The following is a 24,023-nucleotide window of genomic DNA, read 5'->3' on the forward strand; positions in this document are numbered from 1 at the left end:
AACATTTAAAGATTTCAGTGCTGTACAGTCCAGCATCAAAATATTGTCCTTTATTTGCAAAACATGGCCGGATGTCTTTTCAAAAGGGGAGCAAAAGCACCAAGTGAGACCGCGGACAACCTGAGTTGTGATCCAGATTCAAACACAGCGCTGGGGAAGATCCCTTTATCCTTCTATTTAGGGAATGAATCACGTTCTTGGGTAGCTGAAATGTTTTATAATTTCTGAATGTCCCAGGGATAGTATCATAAAGCAGTTGTTCCTTTTCGTTTTCTTATCAATAAAAAAGTTGGTGTGGCACGAGCAAATTTTTATTCTGACAGCGTGGCCCTGAGAAGAACCATAAGGTCCTAAACCCCAAATTATATATATTTTAGAACCACAATGTCCTAAACCCCCAAAAAAATATTTTAAAAATTCCTCTTCAACCAGGCCTTGGGCTGATTAATATTGCCCAGCCTTTTAAATGTGTTTGTGGGGAGGGGGGGTTGTTGTTTTGTTGTTTTCATTTTAACTGTTTACTTGTGTTTGTACCTTGTATTTTACCCTGTCAACTGCCCCGAGCGTGTGACAAAAGTTGGCATTTAGGGAAGTTTTTAATGTTTGATTGTGCTTTTAATATTCTGTTGGGAGCCGCCCAGAGTGGCTGGGGAATAATTAAAACAATAAAATATTATTAATAATATTATTAAAATCAAATAATATTGACAACACTTCCTGGTGAGTCTTGCCTGGCGCTGCCTTTCCAGACCATGAGATGGCAGCATCCGCCAGCAAGGATTCCCTCTGCGCCAGGGCAAGGCGGCTGGCAGAGAGGCTGGCGCAGGCCGCCTTCCTTCGCTGCCCCCTGATCTGCTCCCCCACCAAGAAAGTGCGCCTGAGATTTGGCCCCCCCCTCCCATATTCCATGGCGTTCTGGGAAGCGGGAGGGGGCACCTGTGGCACATCAGTAAGCAACTTCATTATACGAGGGCAATGTGAGGCAATGGTTAGAGCAGTGATTGCCAAACTTGGCCCTCCAGCTGTTTGGGGACTACAATTCCCATCATCCCTGAGCACTGGTCCTGTTAGCTAGGGATGATGGGAGTTGTAGTCCCAAAACAACTGGAGGGCTGAGTTTGGCCATCACTGGGTTAGAGTGTTGGATGAGGACCTGGGAGACCAGGGTTTGAATCCCCACTTGGCACTCACTGGCTCCAAGAATTTGGGCCTCTCAGCATGACCTACCTCACAGGGTTGCTTTATCCTTGGAGGAAAAATTGGGATGTGGATTGAGTAGATCAATGTAGAGGCAGGATTTGATTTTTGGTGGACTATTGTTCCAACCTTGATGGCAGAAAGTGAAGAGGAATTAAAGAACCTTTTAATGAGGGTGAAAGAGGAGAGCGCAAAATATGGTCTGAAGCTCAACATCAAAAAAACGAAGATCATGGCCACTGGTCCCATCACCTCCTGGCAAATAGAAGGGGAAGAAATAGAGGCAGTGAGAGATTTGACTTTCTTGGGCTCCATGATGACTGCAGATGGTGACAGCAGTCACAAAATTAAAAGACGCCTGCTCCTTGGGAGAAAAGCGATGACAAACCTAGACAGCATCTTAAAAAGCAGAGACATCACCTTGCCAACAAAGGTCCGTATAGTAAAAGCTATGGTTTTCCGAGTAGTGATGTATGGAAGCGAGAGCTGGACCATAAAGAAGGCTGATCGCCGAAGAATGGATGCTTTTGAATTATGGTGGTGGAGGAGACTCTTCAGAGTCCCATGGACTGCAAGAAGAACAAACCTCTCCATTCTGAAGGAAATCAGCCCTGAGTGCTCACTGGAAGGACAGATCCTGAAGCTGAGGCTCCAAGACTTTGGCCACCTCATGAGAAGAGAAGACTCCCTGGAAAAGACCCTGATGTTGGGAAAGATGGAGGGCACAAGGAGAAGGGGGTGATAGAGGACGAGATGGTGGGACAGTGTTCTCAAAGCTACCAGCATGAGTTTGACCAAACTGGGGGAGGCAGTGGAAGACAGGAGGGCCTGGCGTGCTCTGGTCCAGGGGGTCACAAAGAGGCGGACACGACTAAATGACTAAACAACAACAAATTGTTCCAAGCTGGGCCTCTGCAAGTTTCCCTCCCTCTGGGACTTTAAGGCAGCTCTGCTGCTCCCCAGTCCTCCAGATAACAAGTCCCACACCCCCTGCAGCTGGCGTGGGTCCCTCTCCCCCCAGGGACCGGGGCTTGGGTTCCGATTCCTCCCCACGGTCTCCCCACGGTGGTCTTTGCAGCAGGCCAGTCGCTGCCTCAGTTTCCCATGTGAGGAATTGTACACGAAACGGGAGAGGCCAGGCAGTGGGGTTTGATGCCCCAGACTGTGCATGGGCACCCCCACGCCAAGGGCACCCAGAGAGACTCACAGCAGCCAGAGGGGCACAGGGACCCCTCTTCCCTGGCACCTTATCTCTCCTGGGGACCAGGCAGGTGCCTCCCCCCCCCGAAGCCCCAGGCAGGGCTGGATGCCAGCCTCCCCTCTCCTCTGAACTGCATCTAGCCAGGCTCCTGGGAGGGCAGGGTGGCCTCTGCCAGAAACATGGTTGTTGTATAGCTCTTCTTTTGCTTCATATTTATGTACTTGGGCCTAAGATTGGGGATGGGGGGGGGCTTTGTTTTGTCATGTAGAATTCATTCTGTTTTTGCCAAATTGTCATTTTTGAATTTATTGACATGCTCTGGGTCTTATATATTTGTATTTCCAATGCTCTGTATTTAGTTGTTTTCAATGTTTGCTGTAAGCAGTTTTGTGTGCAGCTTGGGGTGGGAAAGCAGCATCTAAGTATTAATAATATTTATTAAACTCAATCAATCAAACTTATGAGGAACGGTTGACGGATCTGGGTATGTTTATCCTGGAAAAGAGAAGGCAGAGAGGAAACATGGTAGCTGTCTTCAAATATCTCAGGGGTTACCACATGGAAGGGGAGCAAGTTTGTTTTGTCCTGCTGTGGAGAGAAGGACTTGAACCCGTGGCTTCAAGTTAATCATAATAATAATATACCCCGCCCATCTGACTGAGTTTCCCCAGCCACTCTGGGTGGCTCCCAACAAAATTAAAAGCACGATAAAAACATCAAACCTTAAAAACTTTCCTAAAGAGGGCTGCCTTCAGATGTCTTCTAAAGGTCAGATTCATTTCCTTGGCATCTGCTGGGAGGGCGTTCCTGCCTGGTTACAAAGAAGGAAATTCCAACTCAGCACCAGGAAGTACATAAATGTGTGAAAACTTCCTGACAGTAAGAGCTGTTCCGCAGTGGGTCGGCAGGTGGCGCCCTCCCCTTCCTTGGAGGGTTCTCAGCAGAGCTTGGCTGGCCTTGGAGGCTGAAACTGAGATTCCTGCATTGCAGAGAGATGGAGTGGAAGACCTTCCGCATCCCGCCCACTTCCACGATTCTGGGAAACTGTGGCCAGAATTGATCTTGTTGCGAATATGCCGCCCATCTGACTGGTCGCCCCAGCCAGTCTGGGTGGCTTGCAGCAAAATATAAAAAGACAATGAAACGCTGAGCATTAGAAACTTCCCTGTCCAGGGCTGCCTTCAGATGGTATCCCTTGAGGGATACAGGGGTACCTCGGTTTTCGAACATCATCTGTTCCGGAATACTATTTGACGTCCGAAATGTTCCAAAAACAAAGCGTACATTTCCGGAAGCATTTGCGTCCGGAAAACTCCATACGGAAGCTGCGTGGCACATTCGGCTTCCGAAAAGCATTCAATGTTTGATTTCCGAGACATTCGGAAACCAAGGGCCCACTGTACACAGGCGAGGCCATTTAGGAGGAGAAGTCCGGCAGCACCTTTGACACCCTGGGGGACAACGAGGGGGCTGGGCAAGAGGCCGCTTTGGGCTGGCCCACCCACGTGGCAAGGTGAGGCAAGCGCCTCAGGCGGCAGAATCCGCAGAGGCAGCAGATCCCATGTAGACCTTTATTCCTCCCTTGTTCCTGATTTAGGTCTGCACTCTCCCCTGGTGAGGAGGGGGGGCATGATTCTGTGTTTGCTTCACAGAATCATAGTTTTGTAGAGTTGGAAGGGGTCCCCAAGGGTCATCTAGTCCAACCCCCCTGCAACGCAGGAATCTCAGGTGGCCGCCCAACCTCTGCTTAAAAACCTCCAAGGAAGGAGAGGCCACAACCTCTTGAGGGAGTCCATTCTGCCATCAAACAGGTCTTGCTTTCAGAAGGTTCTTCCTGATGTTGAGTCGGAATCTCCTTCCTTGTAACTTGAAGCCACGGGTTCGAGTCCTACTGTCCAAAGCAAGAGAAAACCAGCTTGTTCCCTCTTCTATGTGACGGCCCTTGAGATATTTGAAGATGGCTCTCATATCTCCTTCTCAGTCTCCTCTTTACAAGGCCAAACATACCCACCTGCTTCAACCGTTCCTCATCAGGCTTGGTTTCCTGACCCTTGATCATCCTGGTCACCCTCCTATGCATGTGTTCCAACTTGTCAATATCCTTAAATTGTGGCACCCAGAACTGGACACAGTATTCCAGGTGTGGTCTGACTAAGGCAGAAGAGAGTGGAACTATTGCTTCCCTTGATCTGGACACTAGACTTCTGTTGTGGCATCCAAGAATAGCGTTCGGGGTTTTTTTGCTGCTGCCTCACACCGTGGACTCATGTCCAGCTTGTGGTCCACCAAGACCCTGGGATCCTTTCCACATGTCCTGCTAGTAAGCCAGGTGTCCCCCATCCTATATTGGTGCTTCAGGTGCCAAACTGCCATGGGCCGGCCCTGCCTTTGGGGGTCCAGGAAAAGGAGCCGTCCCACCTGCAGAGTCCCAGGCCCTGGGAAGAGCCTGGGGCTGAGTCGGAGGGGAGCTTGCTCCCTTAACTGGCCCTCCCCGTCTGAATCTGGCCCCTGAGACTTGCAACCAAGGAGGGCAGGGCTCAGCCATCCCAGTGGAGGCTTTTGGTGGCTACTGGCCAGAGCAGCCCGCTCGCCTCCATGGTCCGGTTGCTCTTGTGCTGGGAAACCACAGGCAGCTGTTGGGCCCTGATCCAGCATGCTCTCCTTGCGCTCTTATGGGCACCTCTGAGCATGTGCAGACTCCCCCCAGCCGCAGCTACCGAGGCCAAGCCGGGCAGGCTCCAGCCCAGCAGCAGCAGCAGCAGCGCCTTCCGCTCATTGGCGCGCGCGCTGGGCTCGGCTGCCCCCGAGGCTGTTGCTGAGCCCCGTGATGTATTTCCCAGGCTCCGGCGGCGGCGCGCTCGCGCTCGTGCTCCGGCCCTGGCCCTCCTCCTCCCCCGGCGCCTGGCTGGGCTGCCCGGGCCCCAGTGCCCCAGTGCCCCAGACGTGCCCCCGCCAGCCTCCTGGGCACTGGGCTGGGCGCGAGGGCGCCGCCTCCTCCTCCGCCGCGGATGCTGCGATGCTCCGCTGCCTCCGCCAGCCGCGGATGCTGTTTCCATGGCAGTTGCTTTTCCTGCTGGGATGGCGGGCGCTGATTGGCTGCGCCGGCCCGAGTGCAGGAGATGGTTGGAAGGGACGGACCCAAACGCGGCGGCGGCGGCGGCGGCATCGGCTGTTGTTGCGACGGGGCCGAGGCGAGAGGGCGGAGGAGGAGGAGGAGGGAGGGGGAAACGCCTCCCCTCGCTCTCGTGCGATGTGTTTTCCTGGCGCTTTTATTTATTTATTTGGGGGGGGGGGCGCGAAACTTAACTTTTGAGTCCTGCCAGCTGCCATCCCTCCATCTGGGTGGGGAGGAGAGGTGAAGCCGGCCGGGGGGGGGCGGGGAGGGCAGGGAGGAGAGGGGGAATCCCCAGGATGAGGTCAGGGGATTTCCCTCCAGCCCCTCGCGGGGATCCTAATCTCCCCAGGGCGAGCCTTGCACCAGCAACCGGGGAACCGAGGCGACCGCCCTCGGGGGAGCGAAAGAGGCTCCGGGGCCCACGGCCAGCAGCCCCCTCCCCGCTGCCAAGTAGGGCCCCCCGAAAAGCAACCGACGCCTTTGGGGCAGGCGAAGGGGCCGCCCTCGGGCACTCCTGGGCCCACTGGGGAAGAATGGCAGAGCTGAAGAGTTGGGAGGGAGCCCTGCGGTCATCTAGTCCAACCCACTGCAATGCGGGAATCACAGTTCCAGAATCCCTGGCCGATGGTTGAAGGACCTCCCGGGGAAAGGATCTTGCCGCCAGAAAGTTCTCTCCTCCCTCCCCAAAGCCTCGCCAGACAGGTCGAATCCAGCCCGCCGCCCCTGCCTCGACGTGGGGCCTGACGCGCCCTTAGAGGGCAGCTTGGAGGTCACCTCGCCCAACCCCGGCGCAGCCCAGGATTAGGAGGCAGCTCAGGCGCGCAGCTGCGTCCGCACGTGGCCCACGGAGCGCTCCGCGCCCTGAACATCTGGGCATCGGCTGCGCCACCAGCCTGCTCCCCCCAGCTGAGCTGGGGTGCTGCCTTGGCGCATAGCTGTCAACCTTCCCCTTTTTTGCGGGAAATCCCCTTATTCCAGCGCCCTTTCCCGCTGCTATCCGGAATTGTTAGATATCCCGTCGACTGTCCCCGGGACAGGTGAGGCTGCTGATCCCTTATTTTCGAGGCTGCTGATCCCTTATTTTCAAATCTGAAAGTTGACAGCTTGGCACCCATGGATCATAGCCTCATAGAAGCCGGAAGGGACCCCCAGAGTCATCTAGTCCAGCCCCCCTGCGCCATGCTCCCCTCGGCCGAGCGCTAGCCTGGCTGCTTCGCCCCACCGCTTGTGAAATGGGGCGACGGGGGGGGGCTACACCGTCGGGGCCTGTTGGGGGGACAGAGGGGGAGAAGGAGCCCCGGGCTCCCCACGCGGCAGCCCCACGCAGGGCAACGGAGGCCGGCCGGGGTGCAGCAGGCGTGCCCGGGGAACCCCACCCATCGGGGGCGCGCAAGCCAGGCCGGGCCTCCCCAGGCTGCTTCCCGTGCCCGCGCCCCGTCTCTGCCGCGCCTGCCCGTTGGCCCGCCTGCCCGGCCGGGCCGTGTTGCCGTGGCTCCGCGCGGCGCGCGTGGCGCTCTTCCTTTGGAAACAGGCGCCTACTCGGCGCTGAGTGGCTGCGCGCCGCCGCCGCCAACAGCCAATGGGAAGGCAGGGGGGGCGGGGGTGTCCAGGCAGCCGAGCGGAACCGGCGGGGGGTTAGACACGCTCCGCTGCCCCTGCTGCAAAACAAACCCGCGCAGGGGGGGCTCCTTCCTCGCGAGTAGACGGGGAGCCCCGTGCATTGCGCGGGTTCCGGGAGCATTTGGGTTGGGCACGTGGGGGCGTCCCGACCCTCCCCGGGTGAGGAGCCCGACAGCCAGGCAAGGACCTCGCCAGCCTTGGTTGGGGGGCACGAGGGACCCCCCCGCGCGCAGGGGAACCCAAAGGCAGCTGGGCTGGACACCTGGTCCCCAGGGTCATCCAGCCCAGCCCCCTGCAATGCGCGGGACTGCGAAAGGGTCCCAGGGTGCAGGCCTGGTGCAAAGGGGCGCGCCCGCCTCTGGCCTTGCTGCCCCTCTTGCGCCCCTTATCCCGAGGGAGAACTGAGGCAGGGAGACGGGGCCCCGCTGGGAAGAGCCAGGGAGCCGGGCCCGGGGAGGAGAGCCCCCTGCCAGGCCCGCCCCGCCGGAGGAGCAAGGGCAGAGGCGGGCTGGTCCTCGGACGCCCCCTCGGGCCGCCTGGGCCTCATCCAGACTCAAGGAGGAGCAGGGCGGCCCACTTCGCAGGGGGCTGTTGCCTGGCTGGAGACAGAGAGGGAGGGAAGGAGAAGGCGGAAAGCGGGTTGCTAAGGAGAGAACTCCCCGTCGATGTTCCGCCCCGCCCGCCCCTCGCCCTCCCGTGGGCGCCCGGGACGCCTCTGGAGGTCCAGAATCCCAGGCTGTCCTTATTTCATTCGGGGATAAGGAGAGAGGAAGAGACCCGCGGGCTTGACTCGCTCCGAGCTGCGAAGCGGGATGCGCGCAGCCCTGCCCTGCCCTTGCGAGGCCCCCCTGCGTGGCGCTGGATCAGGCCAGTGGCCCACCTCGTCCAGCCCCCTCTGCTCGCAGTGGCCCAATGCCCCTCCCTGCCTCGGGAGCGAGATAGACTGTCTCTGGGCCTGGAGGTTCCACCAGAGCGAAGGGAACTTGGCAGAGGAGGCGACCAGGAGGAGGAGGAGGAGGACAAAGGGGTGGCGCGGGGCGGGATCCTGGCAGCAGGTGGGTCCCTCCCCTCCCCGCCATCGCGCGCGGGCCTCTGCAACAGGAGCGTCCTGCGCTGCGCGCGGGGCCAGCCGTGCGCTCTTGGCGCTGGCGCGTCCGCCCCGTCGAAGCCGCGCTGCCTGCCCCCCCCCCCCGCCTCCCTCCTGCCGCCCCCAGGGGTGACATCATCGCGAGGCGGGCATCTGCTGAGTGGCTGTCACTGGGCAAATTCGCCCTGCGCCGCAGCCGCCACAGCGAAGCGTTACTCATGCCCGGCCGAGCGCATGTGCCAGCCCAGCGCCCCCCCCCCCCCCGCTCTCGGCGAAGGAGGAATAAACAGCCAGTGATGTCAGCGCGGGAGGGAGAGGGGGGGGCAATAGAGACAGCGGCGAAGGCGCTCCGACGGCCCGACGCCTCGCGCTGCCATTGGCCGCGGCCCGCCTGCTCGTCCCGGCGACGGGGCGCTCGTTGGCTCCGCGGCGCTTCGGCTCAGCCAGCCACGCGGCGGGATCCCTCCACCGGAGGGCACGGGGGGGGCAGGGGAGGAGCAGCAGCAGGGAAGCGGGAGGGGGCGGCGCCACTCCAGCCCCCCCCCCCCGCCCGCCTGGCACTCGGGCCGCCTTGCCCATGCCCACCCGCGGAGATCCAGCTCACCCAAGCTACTAAGCATGGGGGGCTGGCACTCTTCGCATGCTCAAAGGCGCCCCTGTTCATCCTCATGTTAACAGGTGTCTCCGGGAGGAGCCCGGGCGAGGTCCTCTTCTGGGTGGCGGCAGTGACCTTCGCAGGTGAAGGGGAAGCAGCTTCACGGCTGGTCCTGAGTTCTAGGATGATGAGGATCCCTTTATTCCCATGGACTGTCTCCAAGCCATTCATCGTTTTAGGAACTTCCATTGTGCCCATTTGGTCATCTGATTCCATCTGAAAGACCCCCAAACACGAACTGTCCTTCCTTAGCACAGAAGGCCACCCAGCCCCTTCTCTGGGGTGTCAGTCTCCCTGCCCCACTGACCTCTTCGCTGGGCCCCTTCCTCTGCTGGGGACCCCCCTGCCTTTCCCAACTGGTCCCTTTTGCTGCTTGAGTCGGGTTTGTGTCCCCCACCCCAAATCCTCTAGTTTGAGGCTGGGCCTCCCTCAGTTTGGTGGGAGTTTGCACAGCCGGTGGGATTTCAGCCTGTGGAACTCACTCCCACAGGATGGCCACCAGTGTGTGGCTTTCAAAGAGGACTGGGCAAACCATCCAGGAGGAAAAGACTCTCAGTGGCTCCAGAGAGCTGTGCTCTTGTCCTCACTGCTGGAGGCAGCCATGCTTCTGAATCCCAGTGGCTGGAAACTGTCAGAAGGGAGAGGAGCTCTTGGTCCATTTGGGGCACCTGGCTGGTCAGTGGGAGAACAGGACGCTGGACTAGGCTGCACTTAGGTCCTTAGCTGACAATGGGCAGAGAAGCAGCTCTGCTCTGCAAAGAGTGACTTGAAGGCTCCTTCTGCCTCCTGGAATATTCTTCCCTGCTTTGGTCCCTTGCAGAAACACGCATCTCTTTGAACCTGGGTCCTGAGCATACGTAGGTGCTGGGTGTACAGGATGGGGCCTCAGAAGGTGAAGGTAAATGACCCCTGGATGGTTATGTCCAGTCAAAGGCAACTATGGGGTTGTGGCACTCATCTCGCTTTCAGGCCGAGGGAATTGGATATTTTTCCACAGACAGCTTTCTGGGTCATGTGGCCAGCAAGACTAAACCGCTTCTGGCGCAACAGAACACTGTGACAGAAACCAGAGCGCTGTTTACCTTCCCACCACAGCAGTACCTATTTATCTACTTGCGCTGGCATGCTTTCGAACTGCTAGGTTGGCAGGAGCTGGGACAGAGCAACAGGAGCTCACCCCGTTGCACAGATTTGAACCACCAACCTTCTGATCGGCAAGCCCAAGAGGCTCAGTGGTTTAGACCACAGCGCCTCCAGCATCCCAAGGGCCTCATTATGCCACAATGTCCCCACCCACCACATCTTGGAGTCAGGAAGGACTAATAATAAGAAGAAGAATACTGTAGTAATGATGATGATGATGATGATGATGATGATGATGATGATGTTACTCTTGTCAGCCTGTTCTGCCATGGGACCTCCATTCAGCCTCCTATTTCACTGTGAGTCAGAATCACAGCGAGGACCTGTGTGTGACACACGTGTCCCACCAACATCTTCATACATGACACTCTGCTCTAATGCGCAAGCAGACACACACGCACACACACAGCTTTGTACACCAAAGCCAGGCACCTCCGCCAACGTGTGCATTGGCAGGCCATGGATGACACTCCCTGCCATAGGCCAGGCCAAAAGGTTCAGCTAGAAAACGCCTCCCCTCCTCCCTCCCTCCCCTCCCTCCTGCTCAGCTGTGGGGTTGACCCACTGACCCGGAGCCCAGCACGGGGCCCTCTGATGGGGAAGAGGCCCACAGGCCAGCTCCACAAAGGGTCAGCTGCTGGAAATCCCCCGGCCAGCCTCCTTCAACAAAGGCTGCCTGACTCGGCTTGCCAAGGAGGCCTCCTCTCCTCTAAACGCCCACCCCCCCCGCCCCCTTCCAAGCCTTGGGAGTTTGCCTTCTCTTTTCCCAGGAGTTGCAGGCCTTGTCCCGGATTGCTCACCATGGAGGAGAGCGCTCTGGGCGGCTCCCAACAGAATATAAAAAATAGAATGAAACATTAAAAACTTCCCTAAACAGGGCTGCCTTCAGATGCCTCCTAAAAGTCAGAGAGTTGTTGATTTCCTTGACATCTGCCGGGAGGGCGTTCCACAGGGTGGGCGCCACCACCGAGAAGGCCCTCTGCTCTTCCTCCACAGCCAGAGGCAGCCGTGCTTCTGAATCCTAGTGGCTGGAATCCACGGGAGGGGAGAGGGCCCTAGTGCTCGGATCCTGATTGCAGGTTTCCCTTTGGGATATCTGGCCATTCACTGGGAGAGCAGGAGGCTGGACTAGATGGGCCAGTGGCCGGATCCCACAATCGCTTCCAAGACCCTGCATTGCTTTCCCAAAAACAAGTCACTCCAGACAAATGAATCTCATTTTATTTTTGGATAGAGTTACAGGCTTGGTGGATCAGGGGAATGCTGTGGACATAGTGTATCTTGATTTCAGGAAGGCTTTTGACAAAGCTCCCCAAGAGTCTATGATTCTATGACTCAGTAGGGGACCCCTTCTGCTGGAGGAGCTGGTGAGATGTGGTCCGGGCCAGGGAACAGGTCCGTGGATTTGTAACTGGTTGACTGACCAAACCCCAAGGGGAAAGGCCTCTTGTGCTTGGATCCTGCGTGTGGGGAGGGCATGGGGAGGTGACCCTGAGCAAGGCTGATGTCTTGGGAGAAGCGTCCAGCCTCTTTTGGATAAGGTTGCCCCTCGCTTCAAGCAATGGGTGGGCAGCACCTGGGTCCAGACCTTCTGATGTGACCTGGAGCCCCTTTTCCCCCACCCCAGTTGCTTTGCCAGCTGCGCCCTTTCCTGGGGAGCTGTGCCTCTGTCTGACCCTCAGTGCCTGAAGCCCCTGGCAGGTTAGATTACGGCAAGGCTCTACTGCAGCCAGGAATGATTCTGGGGGGGGGGGGTTGCTCTGATCTGGCTGGGGGAGCTGCTTGCCAGGGTGCCAGGAGAGAGGTGCCCCCCCTCATTTTTGACCCTGGAACTTCCTGGTTGCACAACATATGGAGGCCCCTGAAGCGGAGGAAAGCTCTTTTCTCTCGGCGCGCAAAACACTTCAGAGCGTCGGTGTTCCGCGTCCTTTTCTGGCTGGAGCCCCTCCGCATGGCGCTAGTCCGCGGGGAGGCGGGTTCCGCCTGTTTGTTTACTCCGAGGGAGGCGGGGCGGAGGTTTGCCCGCCAAGCCGGACCCGGGCCAGCCTCAGTTGCCCGCGCGGGGAATGGGTCGAGCGGGGAGCGCGACGGAGGGGGCGCCTGCTGCTGCGCGCGGGTCCCGCCGTCCGGCCGCGCCCCTCGGGGGGATCCCCGGCTCCCGCACAAGCCCGAACTTGCCTCCGGGAGGCGGCGGAGGGGGCGGGGCTCGGTGACGTCAGGGCGGGGGCGGGGCCCGGCTCCGGGGCTGCGCCGCCGCTGCCCGCTCGCCTGGCAGAGAGACTCTGGCCGCCGCCGCCGCCGCCGCTCCAGCTCGCCGGGGTCGCTCTCCTGCCTCGCCCGCCGCCGCCGCCGACGGAGCCCCTGCGCTGCCCCGAGACCCCCGACCCGCCCCCGGAGGGTTCATGCAGCTGCAGTAAGTGGGGCGGGCGGATGCCCGGGGAGGGACCGTCCCGTCGGGGGAGGCGGGAGGGCGCACGTGGCTGCAGGGGGCGGCAGCCCGGATCGGGGCGGGGCGGGAGGAAGGGAGACGGACCCCCCCCGCGAAGCTGGCACGGCGCGGTTTGTTTACAAACACGAGCCCGGCGCGCGGGGGCTGCTCCGCCCGCCGCTTCGCCCCACCGACCGCCCCGTCTCCGCTCGCCCCGCAGACCCCGCCGAGCGCCATGGCCAGACCACTGCAGGACGGGAGCCGCGCCGAGCCGACAGCAGCTGTGTCCGGGAGCCCAGCCTGCCCTGTGGGGGGGGCGCTGGCCCTGCCGCCCCCCCTCTGCCGCGCGCCCCTCGCCTCGCCCCCCCGGCTGAACGGCCTCTGCCGCTGCGGGATCGGACACGAGACCTTGCGGATGCGCTCCGGGGCCACGCGAGGTGAGTGCCTGGGGAGGGGGCTCGAGGGGGCGGGGCGCCTGCTGCTGGGCGAGGGGAGGGCGGCGGGACCCACAAAGCGCCTCTGAGCATGGGCAGAGCTCCTCCCCCAACCCCGGGGTCCCAGCCAGGGCGGTGGTTGTTCCGCAGGAGCTGTCCCGCAAGGAAAGGGCTGGCGCGCCCCCGGGGCGCGGGACAAGAGGCGCGCGGCTCAGCCCCTCGGACTCCCAGCCGCAGGTGCCCGCGGAAGAGGGGGCGGACCCTCCGCTCCTCTCCCCACCTGAGCAGTCCTGGGGGTCGGGCACAGCCCAGCCCCTTTCTGCGCCCCCGCCCGTCAAGGACAGACCTTTGTTTTTCCGCGACGGGCGCTCCTCCTTCCGGAGCGCTGCGTCTCCTTGCGGGCAACACGCGGCGGCTGCGAGCACGTGGGAAGGGGCTCAGGCGAGGCACCCAGATCGGGAGCCAGCCTCTTCTCCGATGGGCTCGTTAGTGCTCCCCCACCGGGACCAGACCACTTTCCGCACCCCCAAACCCCCGGGAAGCGTGCGCGCATATGGCAGGCATTGGGCGGGGGTCTCGCGGGTACCCCGTTTGCCCCTGTCTGCTTTGGTCCCGCCCCACTCGGCCGCACTGCACCCAGGGGGTGCCCCCCAAGCGCCCTGCCCTCCTTGAGTCTGGCGTGGAAACGCTGACTCATGAAAAAAAATGCGCGTATGGGGGGGGGGGCAGACTATGGGAGGGGCCGCCCCCAGCTACGCGCGGCGAGGAGGAGCATCCCTGGCGGAGAGCAGCGAGTGGCAGCCCCCTTGCAACCATCGCCCCCCCCCAGTCTCCCGGGGTGGGGTCCTGCAGGGCAAGAGGCAGCTGCAGGCGCGCTCCCCGCGGCGCCGCTCGCCCCAGCCAGCCAGCCAGCCAGCCGGGGGGGCCCGTGTCCTGGAATGATCCCTTTTCCCTCCGCAGTTGCCAAGGAGACAGGAAACGGCCCCCTCCCGCCCCTCCTGGGCTTGCTGCTGCCCTCCCCGCCTCGCCGCCCTCATCGCCGCCGCCTTCCTCCCGCAGGCGACCCGCCCGCCGCCGCCCCCCGCCCGGAGGAGCCCCCCGTCCAGCTCAGGACCCCCGCGCCCGGCCTGGAGAGAGCCATCGGGGCGCGCCTGCGAGTCCTGGGAGACCAGTTCCAGCGCGAGTACGCGCACAGGGTAAGTCGGTGCCAGGGGAGGGGACCGGGGGGGGGGGCGTGTGCCCGGGATGCTGGTGGCACGGGGGGGGCGGGATGCCGGTGGCCCCCCCGCCCAGCCCCGTCCTCCGCCGCTGCTTTGCCCAGGGAGCTGGGCAGGCGCCGCCGCCGCCGCTGACTCATCTCCTATAAATAGCGCGGGATGGCAGGCGGGCGGGCACGGGAGCCTGGGCAGGGCAGTGCCCGTCCCTCCGCCGCCTCCGTGCCCCGCTCACCTGCGCCCTCTCCTCCTCTCCCCGCAGGAGCAGCGCCGGCCGCAGGGCGCCCTCTGGGGCCACGTCTCCCACTTCGTCTTCCAGCTGCTGGGCATCTTGTACAACCTGCCGGCGGAGGGCCTGGCCGGCCTGCGCCCCAACTAGCCGCCGCCGCCCGAAGCGCCTCCTCGCGGCCCTCCTGCTGGCCAGGGGGGAACCCAGCCGGGACTGGAGCCGCCCCCCCGCGCCCTCGCCCGCCCCGCCGGGGGCCGTGAGCCAGGGGGCGCGCCGGGCTGCTTCCTTCTGCCCCCAGCCCAGCAGTGCCTTAAGGAGAGCTGCTCAGCTGGGACGCCAAGCAAGTTAGCACTATGTCAATACTGTTCAATGGAGCCTGTACAGGGGGGGGGGGCGGAGGGGGGGGAGAGACAATTGCACAGGGCCCGGTTTCCTTCTGGGGGGCGGGCCAAGCTGTAAATAGGGGGCGTGGCCATCTTGTACATAGGGGGCGGGGGGGGGTTGTACAGCGGAAGCTGCTGTGTGTATATACATCCTGTGGACAATCTAGAACTTGTACAGGAGAACTTGGTGCTGCCTGTAGATACTTGAGGGGGGGGAGGGGGGTCCGGGGTCTGTACTTTGGGGAGGGGGGGAGGCAGAATTTTGTATGTTTCCTTTTCAATAAAAACTGGACTAAGAAGTTGTATTGTCAAGGCCTACATGTGATTTTTGATTGTAAACAGAGGACATAGGAAGTGGCTTTGCCCCCCATGGTCAGGCCTGGCAGCAGCAACTCTCCAGCGGGGGGGGGGGGGGAGGCCTTCTCGGTGGAGCTGGGGGGCTCTGAGCCACAACTTGGTACGGCCCCCCACTGGAGCAGGCCGTGTGGGATATTGGTCAGTGGGGCTGACTGAGCTGTTGCGATCAAGAAGGCTGCCCCACGGAGCCGGAGGGGGCCAGGCGGTCAGCTCAGGGCCCAGAGGGAGATCAGCCCAGGTCTTTTGAAGCCCCAGCCCCCTCCCCCTGGCAAGCGCCAAGGTGACCTTTCTCCCCAGGAGGAATGCAGAGCTGCCCCAAAGTCAGCCCCGCCCAGCAGGACCTGCGGCCTGCCTTGGCCAGCCTCACCTTCGCTTCCTCAAACAGCAGGGCGCGCATTCTGCTGACCCTCTGGCTGCTTGACCACAAAGCAGCCCCACCCTCCCATGATGCCGCGCCAGGAACAGAGGCCTCTCCTGGGAGCCCCTGGCCAGGACCCCCCCCCCCATGCCCGGCTCTGCCAAGCCACAGAAGAGCACCTGGCCAGGTTAGCAGGGGGACCACCTTCAGCCCCAACAGCTGCTGGGCACAGGCCATCGCCTGGCCCCCAGACCACCTCCCGTGCCCAGCCAGGCAAGAATAGTCCAGGGCCCCCTGGGGGAAACAGGAACAGAGGGCCCCCCCTCTCCATTTAAGAACAAATAGGCTCCAGTCAAACGCGCTGCAGGAGACAAATGGTACTAAAAAAAGTTTATTGGGTGCTAAAGTAACACACACACCCCATCCATGGCAATGCAGGAAGAGGGGCATCAGCAACAGCCCCCCCATTTCCCAAGGCCAGAGGTGTCACAGAGGGAAGAGCCCCATGGGGCTGTGGGCAGCTGGTCCAGGACTATCAAGGGCTCCAGGGTTCTGGCCCAGGCTCAGTTGGGGGTCAGGCACTCCACCATCCCGTTGCCCCTCATGCCGTCAAAGAAGAAGAAGTTGTTGAGGGGAGCATCCCGCTGAGAGAGGGCCTGGAGAAGGGGGGGGGAGGCAGCGTGAGCCAAGAGGGAGAGCCGGGTGGGAAGAGAGGGGGCCTGGAAGACCCATGCTGCCAGGGCCCAGGCAGGGCCAAGGGGGCAGCCAGGATCCTCCCCCCTCTTCTCTCCAGGAATGTTCACAGTTGTGGGGCAGGGGGAAGAGACACCAGATATGGCCTGCAGCTGTGCTGCTTGTGGGTGGGGCCGCAAGCAAGAGCCGCTCCCCCCGCCCCCAGGGAATCCAGGGCCATGGGCCTCACCTTGACCACCTCCTGGCCCAGCACTCCTCCGACCACAGCGCAGACGGGGGCCACTTCGGAGCAGCAGGAGCTGAGAGAGAGAAAGGGGTGTGTCGGGGGGGGGGGCCCTGTGGAAACATCTCTTTGCGGAGCCCCCACAGAAGCAGCATGCCAAGGGGAGCGTTTTCGGTAGAGGGCAGCCACAGCCCAGTGTAGTCCGGGCAACCCAATCCCGGCCTGGTGTTGTCCGTGGGCATTCCACACAGTCCTGCGGGGGCTGGGCAGGCTGCCCCCCTCCCATGCTCCAGACAGCCTTGCTAAACATAGTCCCCAGCCGCCGCCCCCCCACATTCTTCCTCTCCCAACATTCTCCGTAACCCCTGGTGGGTCGCAGGCAGAGACATGCCAATGTGGTGGGGGGCTCAGAAGCCTCGCCTCGCCCGAGGGGCACAAGAGGGCCTTCCGCTGCCCCCTCCCTCCAGGAGGAAAGCAGCCGCCGCCCCCCCCCAAGGTCATAGAGCTGCCCCCTCCATCCCCACAAGCAGCAGTGCAGCACTGCGGCACCCAGGATTGCCCAGCGACTGAGGCCCTTTCAGGATTAACGGCCTGAACTCGCCCACGAGAAAGGCACGGCAGCCGCTCCCTCAGCCACGTGGAGCGGAATGGCCAGCGCTCAGAAGAGCCCGGCAGCTGAAGGCAGCACAGGCCGGTCCCTGCTCTGGCCCTGCAGACCCACGTGAGCCTTCAGAGGGTCCGGTCAGCCCTCCCAGAGGAGGAGGAGACCAGTGTGGTCCTGCCAGGGTTGAGCCACCGCCCTTCCCAAAACGCTGGAGGTGGGGCAGTGCAGCCCGGGCATTCAAGGTCCCACAGCTCGGATGTGCCATGGGGGACATAGGGCCGACTCAGGGGAGCCCTGACGACAAGGCGGCAGCAAAGCCTAGCGGTGGGGGTCCGCCCTCAGGGGTCCTGGCCCCCGGGCAGCCCCTCCGCGGAGCAGGCTCAAGGGGCCGCCACCCACCTGGCAAAGTCATCTGGGAGCAGGTCAGCCGCGACCCCGAGAGAGGCCAGCACGTCAGCGCGCATCTGCAGGAGCACCTCGGCGTCCTCTGAGCAGCTCTGCAGGGAAGGGTCCCGGCCCTTGAGGGTCCGGAATCTCAGGAGCACTGCAAGAGGCGGCGGCAGAAACAGCATCACAACCTGTCGCAGCCGGCAGCGCTTCCCAAACACCCCCAACCCAGACCCCACACCGTGTCTGCTGGGCCCTGTGGGGGGCAGGTGCACATCCAAACGACCAAACTCTCCCTTGGCTTGGCTGGGCAATGAGACCCCTTCTCATGAATCCCAGGCGCAGCCACCTCCAGAGCCCCCGCCACCCAGCTCCCTCCACCCAGACGGGTACGTGGGGGGCAAAGAACATGCAGACGGTCCCGCTTGCGCCAAGTGCCCAGCCTGCTTGCTCCCGAAGGCCAAGGTAGCTCCTCCCGGGGCCAGCAGGCAGCCTCTTCCTCCTCCGCAGGGCTGCTCTCTGGAGGCCCCCTTTGCACCCCCGGAAGGAAAGGCCTTTGCACAGACCGCCTCCAGTCTGCAGAGGCTGCGCATGGGTTCAGCCAAGGCAAAGCAAATCTGCTTAGCGCTCGGTTGCACGTGGGCCAGAGCCCACAGCTTCTCCCACCCGATGATGGGGAGGGACAGCAATCCTGTTCAGTTCCTTTAGGGATCTCTCTGGTGCACAGGATCTGGGCAGGATTACTTTCCCTCCCTCTCAGCTGATGTGAGTGTGTGCTGGGGGAGGGAAGCATTTCTGCTGCAATGCTGCGGCCTCCCTCTTAAAGGCGACACAGAGCAGGGCTCTCTCCTCCTTCCAAAGGAGGGGAAGCTGTTTCAAAGGGCTCTGTGCAAAGTCACAGCCCCACCCACCTGCCAAATTTGGCTGGCGGCTGCACCAAGGTCAGACCTGGCCTCAGGCAAAGCCCCACCCAACAGCAAACACAGCCTACTTGGCCCGCCCAGTTCCTTTCTTGCCCTGCTGGAAGAGAAGTGAGATCACCCAGCAAGGACAGGTCAGCCAAGCCAGAGCCACAGGGGCCAAGGGGCAGCTGATGTCGCAGAAGACTGAATCGGGATTAAATACGACCGTCACAGATTGGAGAGCTGGGCCCAAACAGCAGAAGGAATCTCAATAAGGACAAATGTTAGGTTCCGCACTTAGGCAGGAAGAACCAGATGTGCCAATATAGGATGAGGGACATGTGGCTCACTAGCAGGACATCTGGAAAGGATCCCAGGGTCCTGGTGGACCACAAGCTTCACATGAGTCCACAGTGTCAGGCAGCAGCAAAAAAGCCCAAATGCTAGAAGTCTAGTGTCCAGATCAAGGGAAGTAATAGTTCCACTCTATTCTGCCTTGATCAGACCACACCTGGAATACTGTGTCCAGTTCTGGGCGCCACAATTTAAGGAGGAACATGTGCAGAGGAGGGTGACCAAGATGATCAAGGGCCAGGAAACCAAGCCTGATGAGGAACGTTTGAGGGTGTTGGGTATGTTTAGCCTGGTAGAGACTGAGATGGAGATATGAGAGCCATCTTCAAATATCTAGAGGGCTGTCCCATGTTTTCTGCTGCTGCTCTGGAAGGTAGGACCTGAACCGATGGAGTCAAATGACAAGAAAGGACATTCCAACTGAACATCAGGAAGAAAACTCTGACAGTAAGAGCGGTTTGTCAGTGGAATGAACTCCCTTGGGAGGTTGTGGACTCTCCTTCCTTAGAGGTTTTAAAGCAGAGTTTGGATGACCACCTGCCATGCGTGCTCGAGATGAGATTACTTCATTGCAGGGGGTTGGACTAGATGACCCTCGAGGTCCCCTGCCAGCTGTAAAATCCTACAATTCTGTGATAGCAAAGCCTCACTGGCACCCCAGCAACAGAAACAGAACTCCAGGGTGGCAGGAAGAGGGGACTGGCTAGCCCCACTGGCATCAACGCCAACTGGCTCTCCGAGGAAATGGCCCACCTCCTGATGCCCCCTCCCTCATGCTCTGAGCCCAGGAGCCCAGGTGGCCCTTGCCAGCCCAATGAAACTGGCACCAACAGCCCACGTAGTTCCCCGTCCAAACATGCCACTGCTGCCCCCTCCTCCCAGACCCCTCTCAAACACCGATTAATTCAGAATACCTCCACTTTGTGTAGCTGAACCCCAAGATGCAAGAATCTCATTGCACTGATGCCAAGCATTAGTAGAATAGCAGCAGCAGCAGGAATGGCAGAATAGGAGAGTTGAAAGGGACCCTAAGGGTCATCTAGTCCAACCCCCTGCCATGCAGGAATCCCAGCTGAAGAATCTCTGACAGGAGGGAAGGAGCTGCGTTTGAGAAAAGCCAAGGAAGCAGAGGAGAAGTTGGGGGAAATCTCCCCTGAGGACCTTCCTCTCCTGGTGGGGTTCTTGACAACCCCTCCCTCCCGCTGCCCTGGGCCCGTCTCAGCACTCTCCCCAACAGGGGCTGCCTGCGCACACCAGGCCCACACAAAGGCCTTAAAGCTCCCCCCATTGGGGAGGGGGAGGGGAAACCGTGAGGGCAAAGGAGAAAAATGAGCTTCAGAAGCGACACGGACTGGAGCGAGGCCAAGACACAAAGCGGCTCTTTGATTTGCGCAGTCCCGAGATGCTGCCCAAGAACTAGGCCTCTTACGCAGAGCAAGGCTGATCAATAAGGACACACATGACGCCCCACTGGCTGGAAAGAGGGCTCCCACCTCCTCCGCCTTGGACGGTGGCAAGGGGCAGAGCGCCTGCTGCCTGAGCCCGGCAGCCTGCCGTGGCAGGGAACCAGGTGGAGCCCACGGCCGCCCACCCCCCAGGCCCCGCTGAAGGGAGCTGGGTCCTTGTGCCACCAAGCAGATTTGTCCCGGGGATGAATGCCGGGCCTGTTCCAGAGCCAGCCCCCCAAGCCCCTCTGCCCCCCACCTCGGCTGCACACGGGTAGGACTCTCCTTGGGAGCGCAAGGGGCTCACGTGCCGGCAAGCGGGACACAGCTTCATTGTCTGCTGGGGACCAGGAGTCATGTGGTCCTAAGAGCAGTCAGGTGACCAGCTGCAACACCAACTGCCCTCCTGCTCACACACACTCCCCCCCCCCCCACATAAACGCTCCCGCTGGCCTCCAAAGGGAGCATCTCACCTTGAAGAAGGAAGTAATCGGGGGCCGTGCGCTTCAGGGCAGCCTTGGCCTTCTCGCCGCTCCAGTCGACGGTCAAGGCCTCTTTCAGGAGGCAGAAATTCACACACTGGGGGGAGAGGACAGAGAGCCCCACCAGGGTCACGTGTGCAGCTGCCTGGCTTAGCCACCAAGGGATGCCCCTTCCAGCAGCTCATGGCGGCCACATTCCCTCTTCCTCCCATTATGGCCGCTTTCGGTGGCACAGCCACTGTTTTCAGCGTCAAGAGAGCAGGTGCTACCTTTCTGTTCTCCTTTTTCACAGTTGCTCCTTCTGAATGGCCCGGCTCCCCCACAGCAAAGGGTGGGAGGTTGAGGAATGGCATTTGGGCAGGAAAAGCAGGCTGGACCCCTTGCAACCCCTGCAAGGCCCCTGCCATGGATGCTGAGTAGCAGCGGGAGGCAGTGGCTGGGAAGAAGGCTCAGAGCCCGGGGCGTGGGGGCGGGACAATGATGCCTGGTCAGAGGGAGAAGAGGGGGCAGACGGGGAGGAGGAGGGTCGCAAGCTGAAGAGGCAACAGGGTTTGGTGAGCAGCAAGAGGCTGTGGCAGAGAGCAGACCAGGATCAGAGGCAGGAGACAGAGATGAGGCAGGTTGCTGGAGAAGCCAGGGGGTCTCTCCGTCCTGCTGTGACCAGCTCCCCTCCCCGCTAGTCTCCTAGAAGCCAAAGAGGCATGAAGAAGGCAGAGCAAAGGCAGGCAAGAAGAAGGGACTCCCCTGTGGGAAGGCAGGGGTCTCCAGTCCTTGAAATTGCCTCACTGGGGCAAGATCTACCGGGAGGAGATCTACCAGGAGGCCTGGCCTCCTGAGCTGTTTTGTCTCTTTGAATAAAGAGAGTGAACTTCACTGGCACTGTGTGAGTTATCGCTGGCTTGATCCTGACACCCCCCCCCCCCGGGGCAGGGGGCTGAGGAAAGATGGGGCCTGATCTGACAAGCAGCAAGGAGAGCCGCCTCCTGACGCCACGCTGGGCCAACTCATGACTTACAAAGTGCTTCCTGCCTATTCAGGAAGGGGCTGTGGGACTGCTAGGATGCACACAGAAACCGCCAGGGGCAGCTCAGTTGCACAAAGGCACCAGGAATGGGGAGCAGAGCTCTGCAAGAGAGCATCCCAATCTGATCTCTGGAGGCCACGACCTGTGAAGTGGATGAAAGAGGCAAGAAGCAGCCATTGGAGCTCTGAGCCGTGCCTGACCCTCTGGCCTCCATCCTCCAATACCTGCGGTGGTATAACCAGGTGAGAACCATTAGGAGGCTGCACATCTGGCAGCCCACACGGAGGCTTGGTTTGAGGAGAGGAGATGGCAGCTGCTTTGCCCCTCTCCAGCCAGGGTTTGGCTTATCTATGCTATCAGAACCCAGGCTGAGGGCTTGGCTGTCCTTTACAAACCTGGGTCACAGCCCATGGGGAAAAGCAAAGCAGCTGTGATCTCCTCTGTTGGGAGCTTCACTAAGCCATGGTGTAGCTTAAACTAGTAGCCCATAGCTAGCAGCTTGCCATGCTAGCTCAGAACTGGCAGGTTTATGTATCTAAAAGACATAGAACTGGCCAGAAACCTGGTTTCTGCCTCTTCAGTTGTAGAAAGAGGCTTCAGAAATCCATGGGCGTGGACTGGAGATGGCTTAGATTATGAATGGCCCGGGCACTGACCGCGGTGTTTGCTAACAGACAACTATCAATGAACCACTAGTTCTTTATTTGTTACAATTAATAACCCATCCTTTCTCTTGGAGGACCCCAGACAACCACGTGCACCCCCCATCACCACCACAGCCCCACCCCTCTCACACCGTCCACCACTTCCGGGGGCCTCCCTGCCCCTCCCTAAGGAAGAATCCCAAAATGCTTCCAAGATATCAACCCTAGAAGCCTAGCTATATAGGGCAGAGGCAAGTTGACTCAATAGGCCTTCTCTGCTCCAGTCAGAGTCTGCCCAGCCCAGCTGAAGCGCAGAGCTTGCTGCAAGGATCAGTCCTTGCAATGCACTTAGGACCCAGAAGGGCCTTGCTTTGTCCATATAGTGAGCAACAGGACACAACATCCTTGCCTTTATCGTTTTGCACAGAGGCATTCATCTGAGGCAGAGGCCATGGTCTGCCCAATGCCAGGGCTAGATGGGGTTTCCGCATGAGGCTCATTTACCCCCTGAACTATTCCTTCTCATCTCAGCATCTTTCAATTCAGGGATAGGACAGCTGTGATGCTGAGACTCCGATGGTCAGGAACAAGGGGAATTCTAGTCCAACACCACCTGAAAGGCCACATGGTCTCCACCCGGCTCTTAGGGGAAGGGGAAGGCTGGGACGGTGAGCTTGTCTGGAGCCCAAGCAAAGAATGAGAAGCACCTGACAGACTGAGAGGGCTGCCCTGGGGCAACGGCAGACCTGCCTGAGGGAGAGGGAAGAGGAGGAGAAAAGGCAGACTCAGCTCAGAGAAGTTTTGGGGATGAAGACCAGGAATGCAGCTATGTGGCCACTGCATTATGTGGCGTGGGGGGGAGGAGGAAGCAAGGCACAGACCCGCTCCTGCCTCTGTTCCAAATGCCCAGAGCTCTCCCAGCACGCACCTTCTTCACCAGCGTGGTCTCTGTGAAGTCCAGCTTGGCTTTCTTTGCGTCCGGTCCATCCTCCACTCCCTGGCTGGCTTTGGCAACCTTCGTCTTCTCTCTGCAAGGCACGGAAGCAAATTAACACTGTGCCCCCCTCCCCTCCAGCCAGCGGAGGACCCCTGCTCCACAGCGGCCTGGGTTTCAACTGGTTAAGAGTCGGTGCAGCGCTAGAGAGGAACCTGGAGAGTGGGCACAGGATGGCTCTCGGGCTCCCTCCAGTGGCCAAACTCCAGAGAGGTTTCCCCAAGCAGCACCTGACAGGCCTACAGTCCCCCCCCCCCCCCCCCGAAGGGCACTTCCCAGCCCCCTTCCCAGCTCCCAGGCAGACTCACTCCACAAATTCGTGCTCGCCCAAGTTGGCAAACATGTAGCCATGGTAGCCAAAGACGTCTCCCGCAAAGAACTTGACGCCGTTCTTGTGGCATATCTGGTCAATCTTCACCAGGACTTCCTGGGAGCAGCACGTCACGCAGACCTGGAAGGCGAAAGCCCCGGGGCCAGAGGTCAGCTGCCTGAGCATATTATTCGAATTGTTTATTCAATTTGTATGCTGCTCTTCGCTCAATGATTACAGGGCAGCTTACGACATAAAAACACAAAATGCAGAACATAATATAAAAAAAACCAATAGCCGCTCTGTACAGACACAGTTTAAAAGGCCACAGATTTCATCAGCCCAAAAGAGGAACCCTTTCACCCGGCACCTGGAGGTGTCAGGCGAACCTTCCTGGGGACGGCATTCCACAAACAGGGAGCCACTGCAGAAAAGGCCTCATTCTCATGTCGCCACCCTCCAGACCTCTCATCTAGCTCAGGCTGCCAAGTGGCCTGTGGGACAGAGACTTTCTAAGAAAGGCCAGAAAAGCCTTCATTG

At 60.3% G+C, this 24,023-nt stretch overlaps 2 protein-coding genes across 3 annotated transcripts in view; one reads left to right on the plus strand and one right to left on the minus strand.

Moving 5' to 3' along the window:
* Positions 1-11,969: 11,969 nt before the first annotated feature.
* LOC310768154 (uncharacterized protein) lies at positions 11,970-14,704 on the plus strand (the record flags this gene model as incomplete). Its single annotated transcript, XM_083625869.1, has 4 exons — positions 11,970-12,431; positions 12,667-12,883; positions 13,841-14,076; positions 14,357-14,704. 4 exons carry the CDS (start codon positions 11,970-11,972, stop codon positions 14,471-14,473), a joined length of 1,032 nt encoding a protein of 343 aa, XP_083481995.1. The 3' UTR covers positions 14,474-14,704.
* Positions 14,705-15,796: 1,092 nt separating this feature from the next.
* SAE1 (SUMO1 activating enzyme subunit 1) overlaps positions 15,797-24,023 on the minus strand; it is a 29,374-nt gene continuing 21,147 nt past the window's right edge. For both annotated transcript variants that reach the window (XM_083627728.1, XM_083627727.1), the window contains 6 exons: positions 23,482-23,624; positions 23,108-23,207; positions 20,503-20,608; positions 17,341-17,485; positions 16,344-16,413; positions 15,797-16,077 (listed from right to left, as the gene is read on the minus strand). In XM_083627728.1, the coding sequence (XP_083483854.1) occupies positions 15,985-16,077; positions 16,344-16,413; positions 17,341-17,485; positions 20,503-20,608; positions 23,108-23,207; positions 23,482-23,624 (657 nt within the window). In that variant the 3' untranslated portion in view covers positions 15,797-15,984. The remainder of the gene's footprint in view (positions 16,078-16,343; positions 16,414-17,340; positions 17,486-20,502; positions 20,609-23,107; positions 23,208-23,481; positions 23,625-24,023) is intronic.

Source organism: Podarcis filfolensis, assembly GCF_964270895.1.
Source record: "Podarcis filfolensis genome assembly, chromosome: 8".
Taxonomy (NCBI): Eukaryota; Metazoa; Chordata; class Lepidosauria; order Squamata; family Lacertidae; genus Podarcis; species Podarcis filfolensis.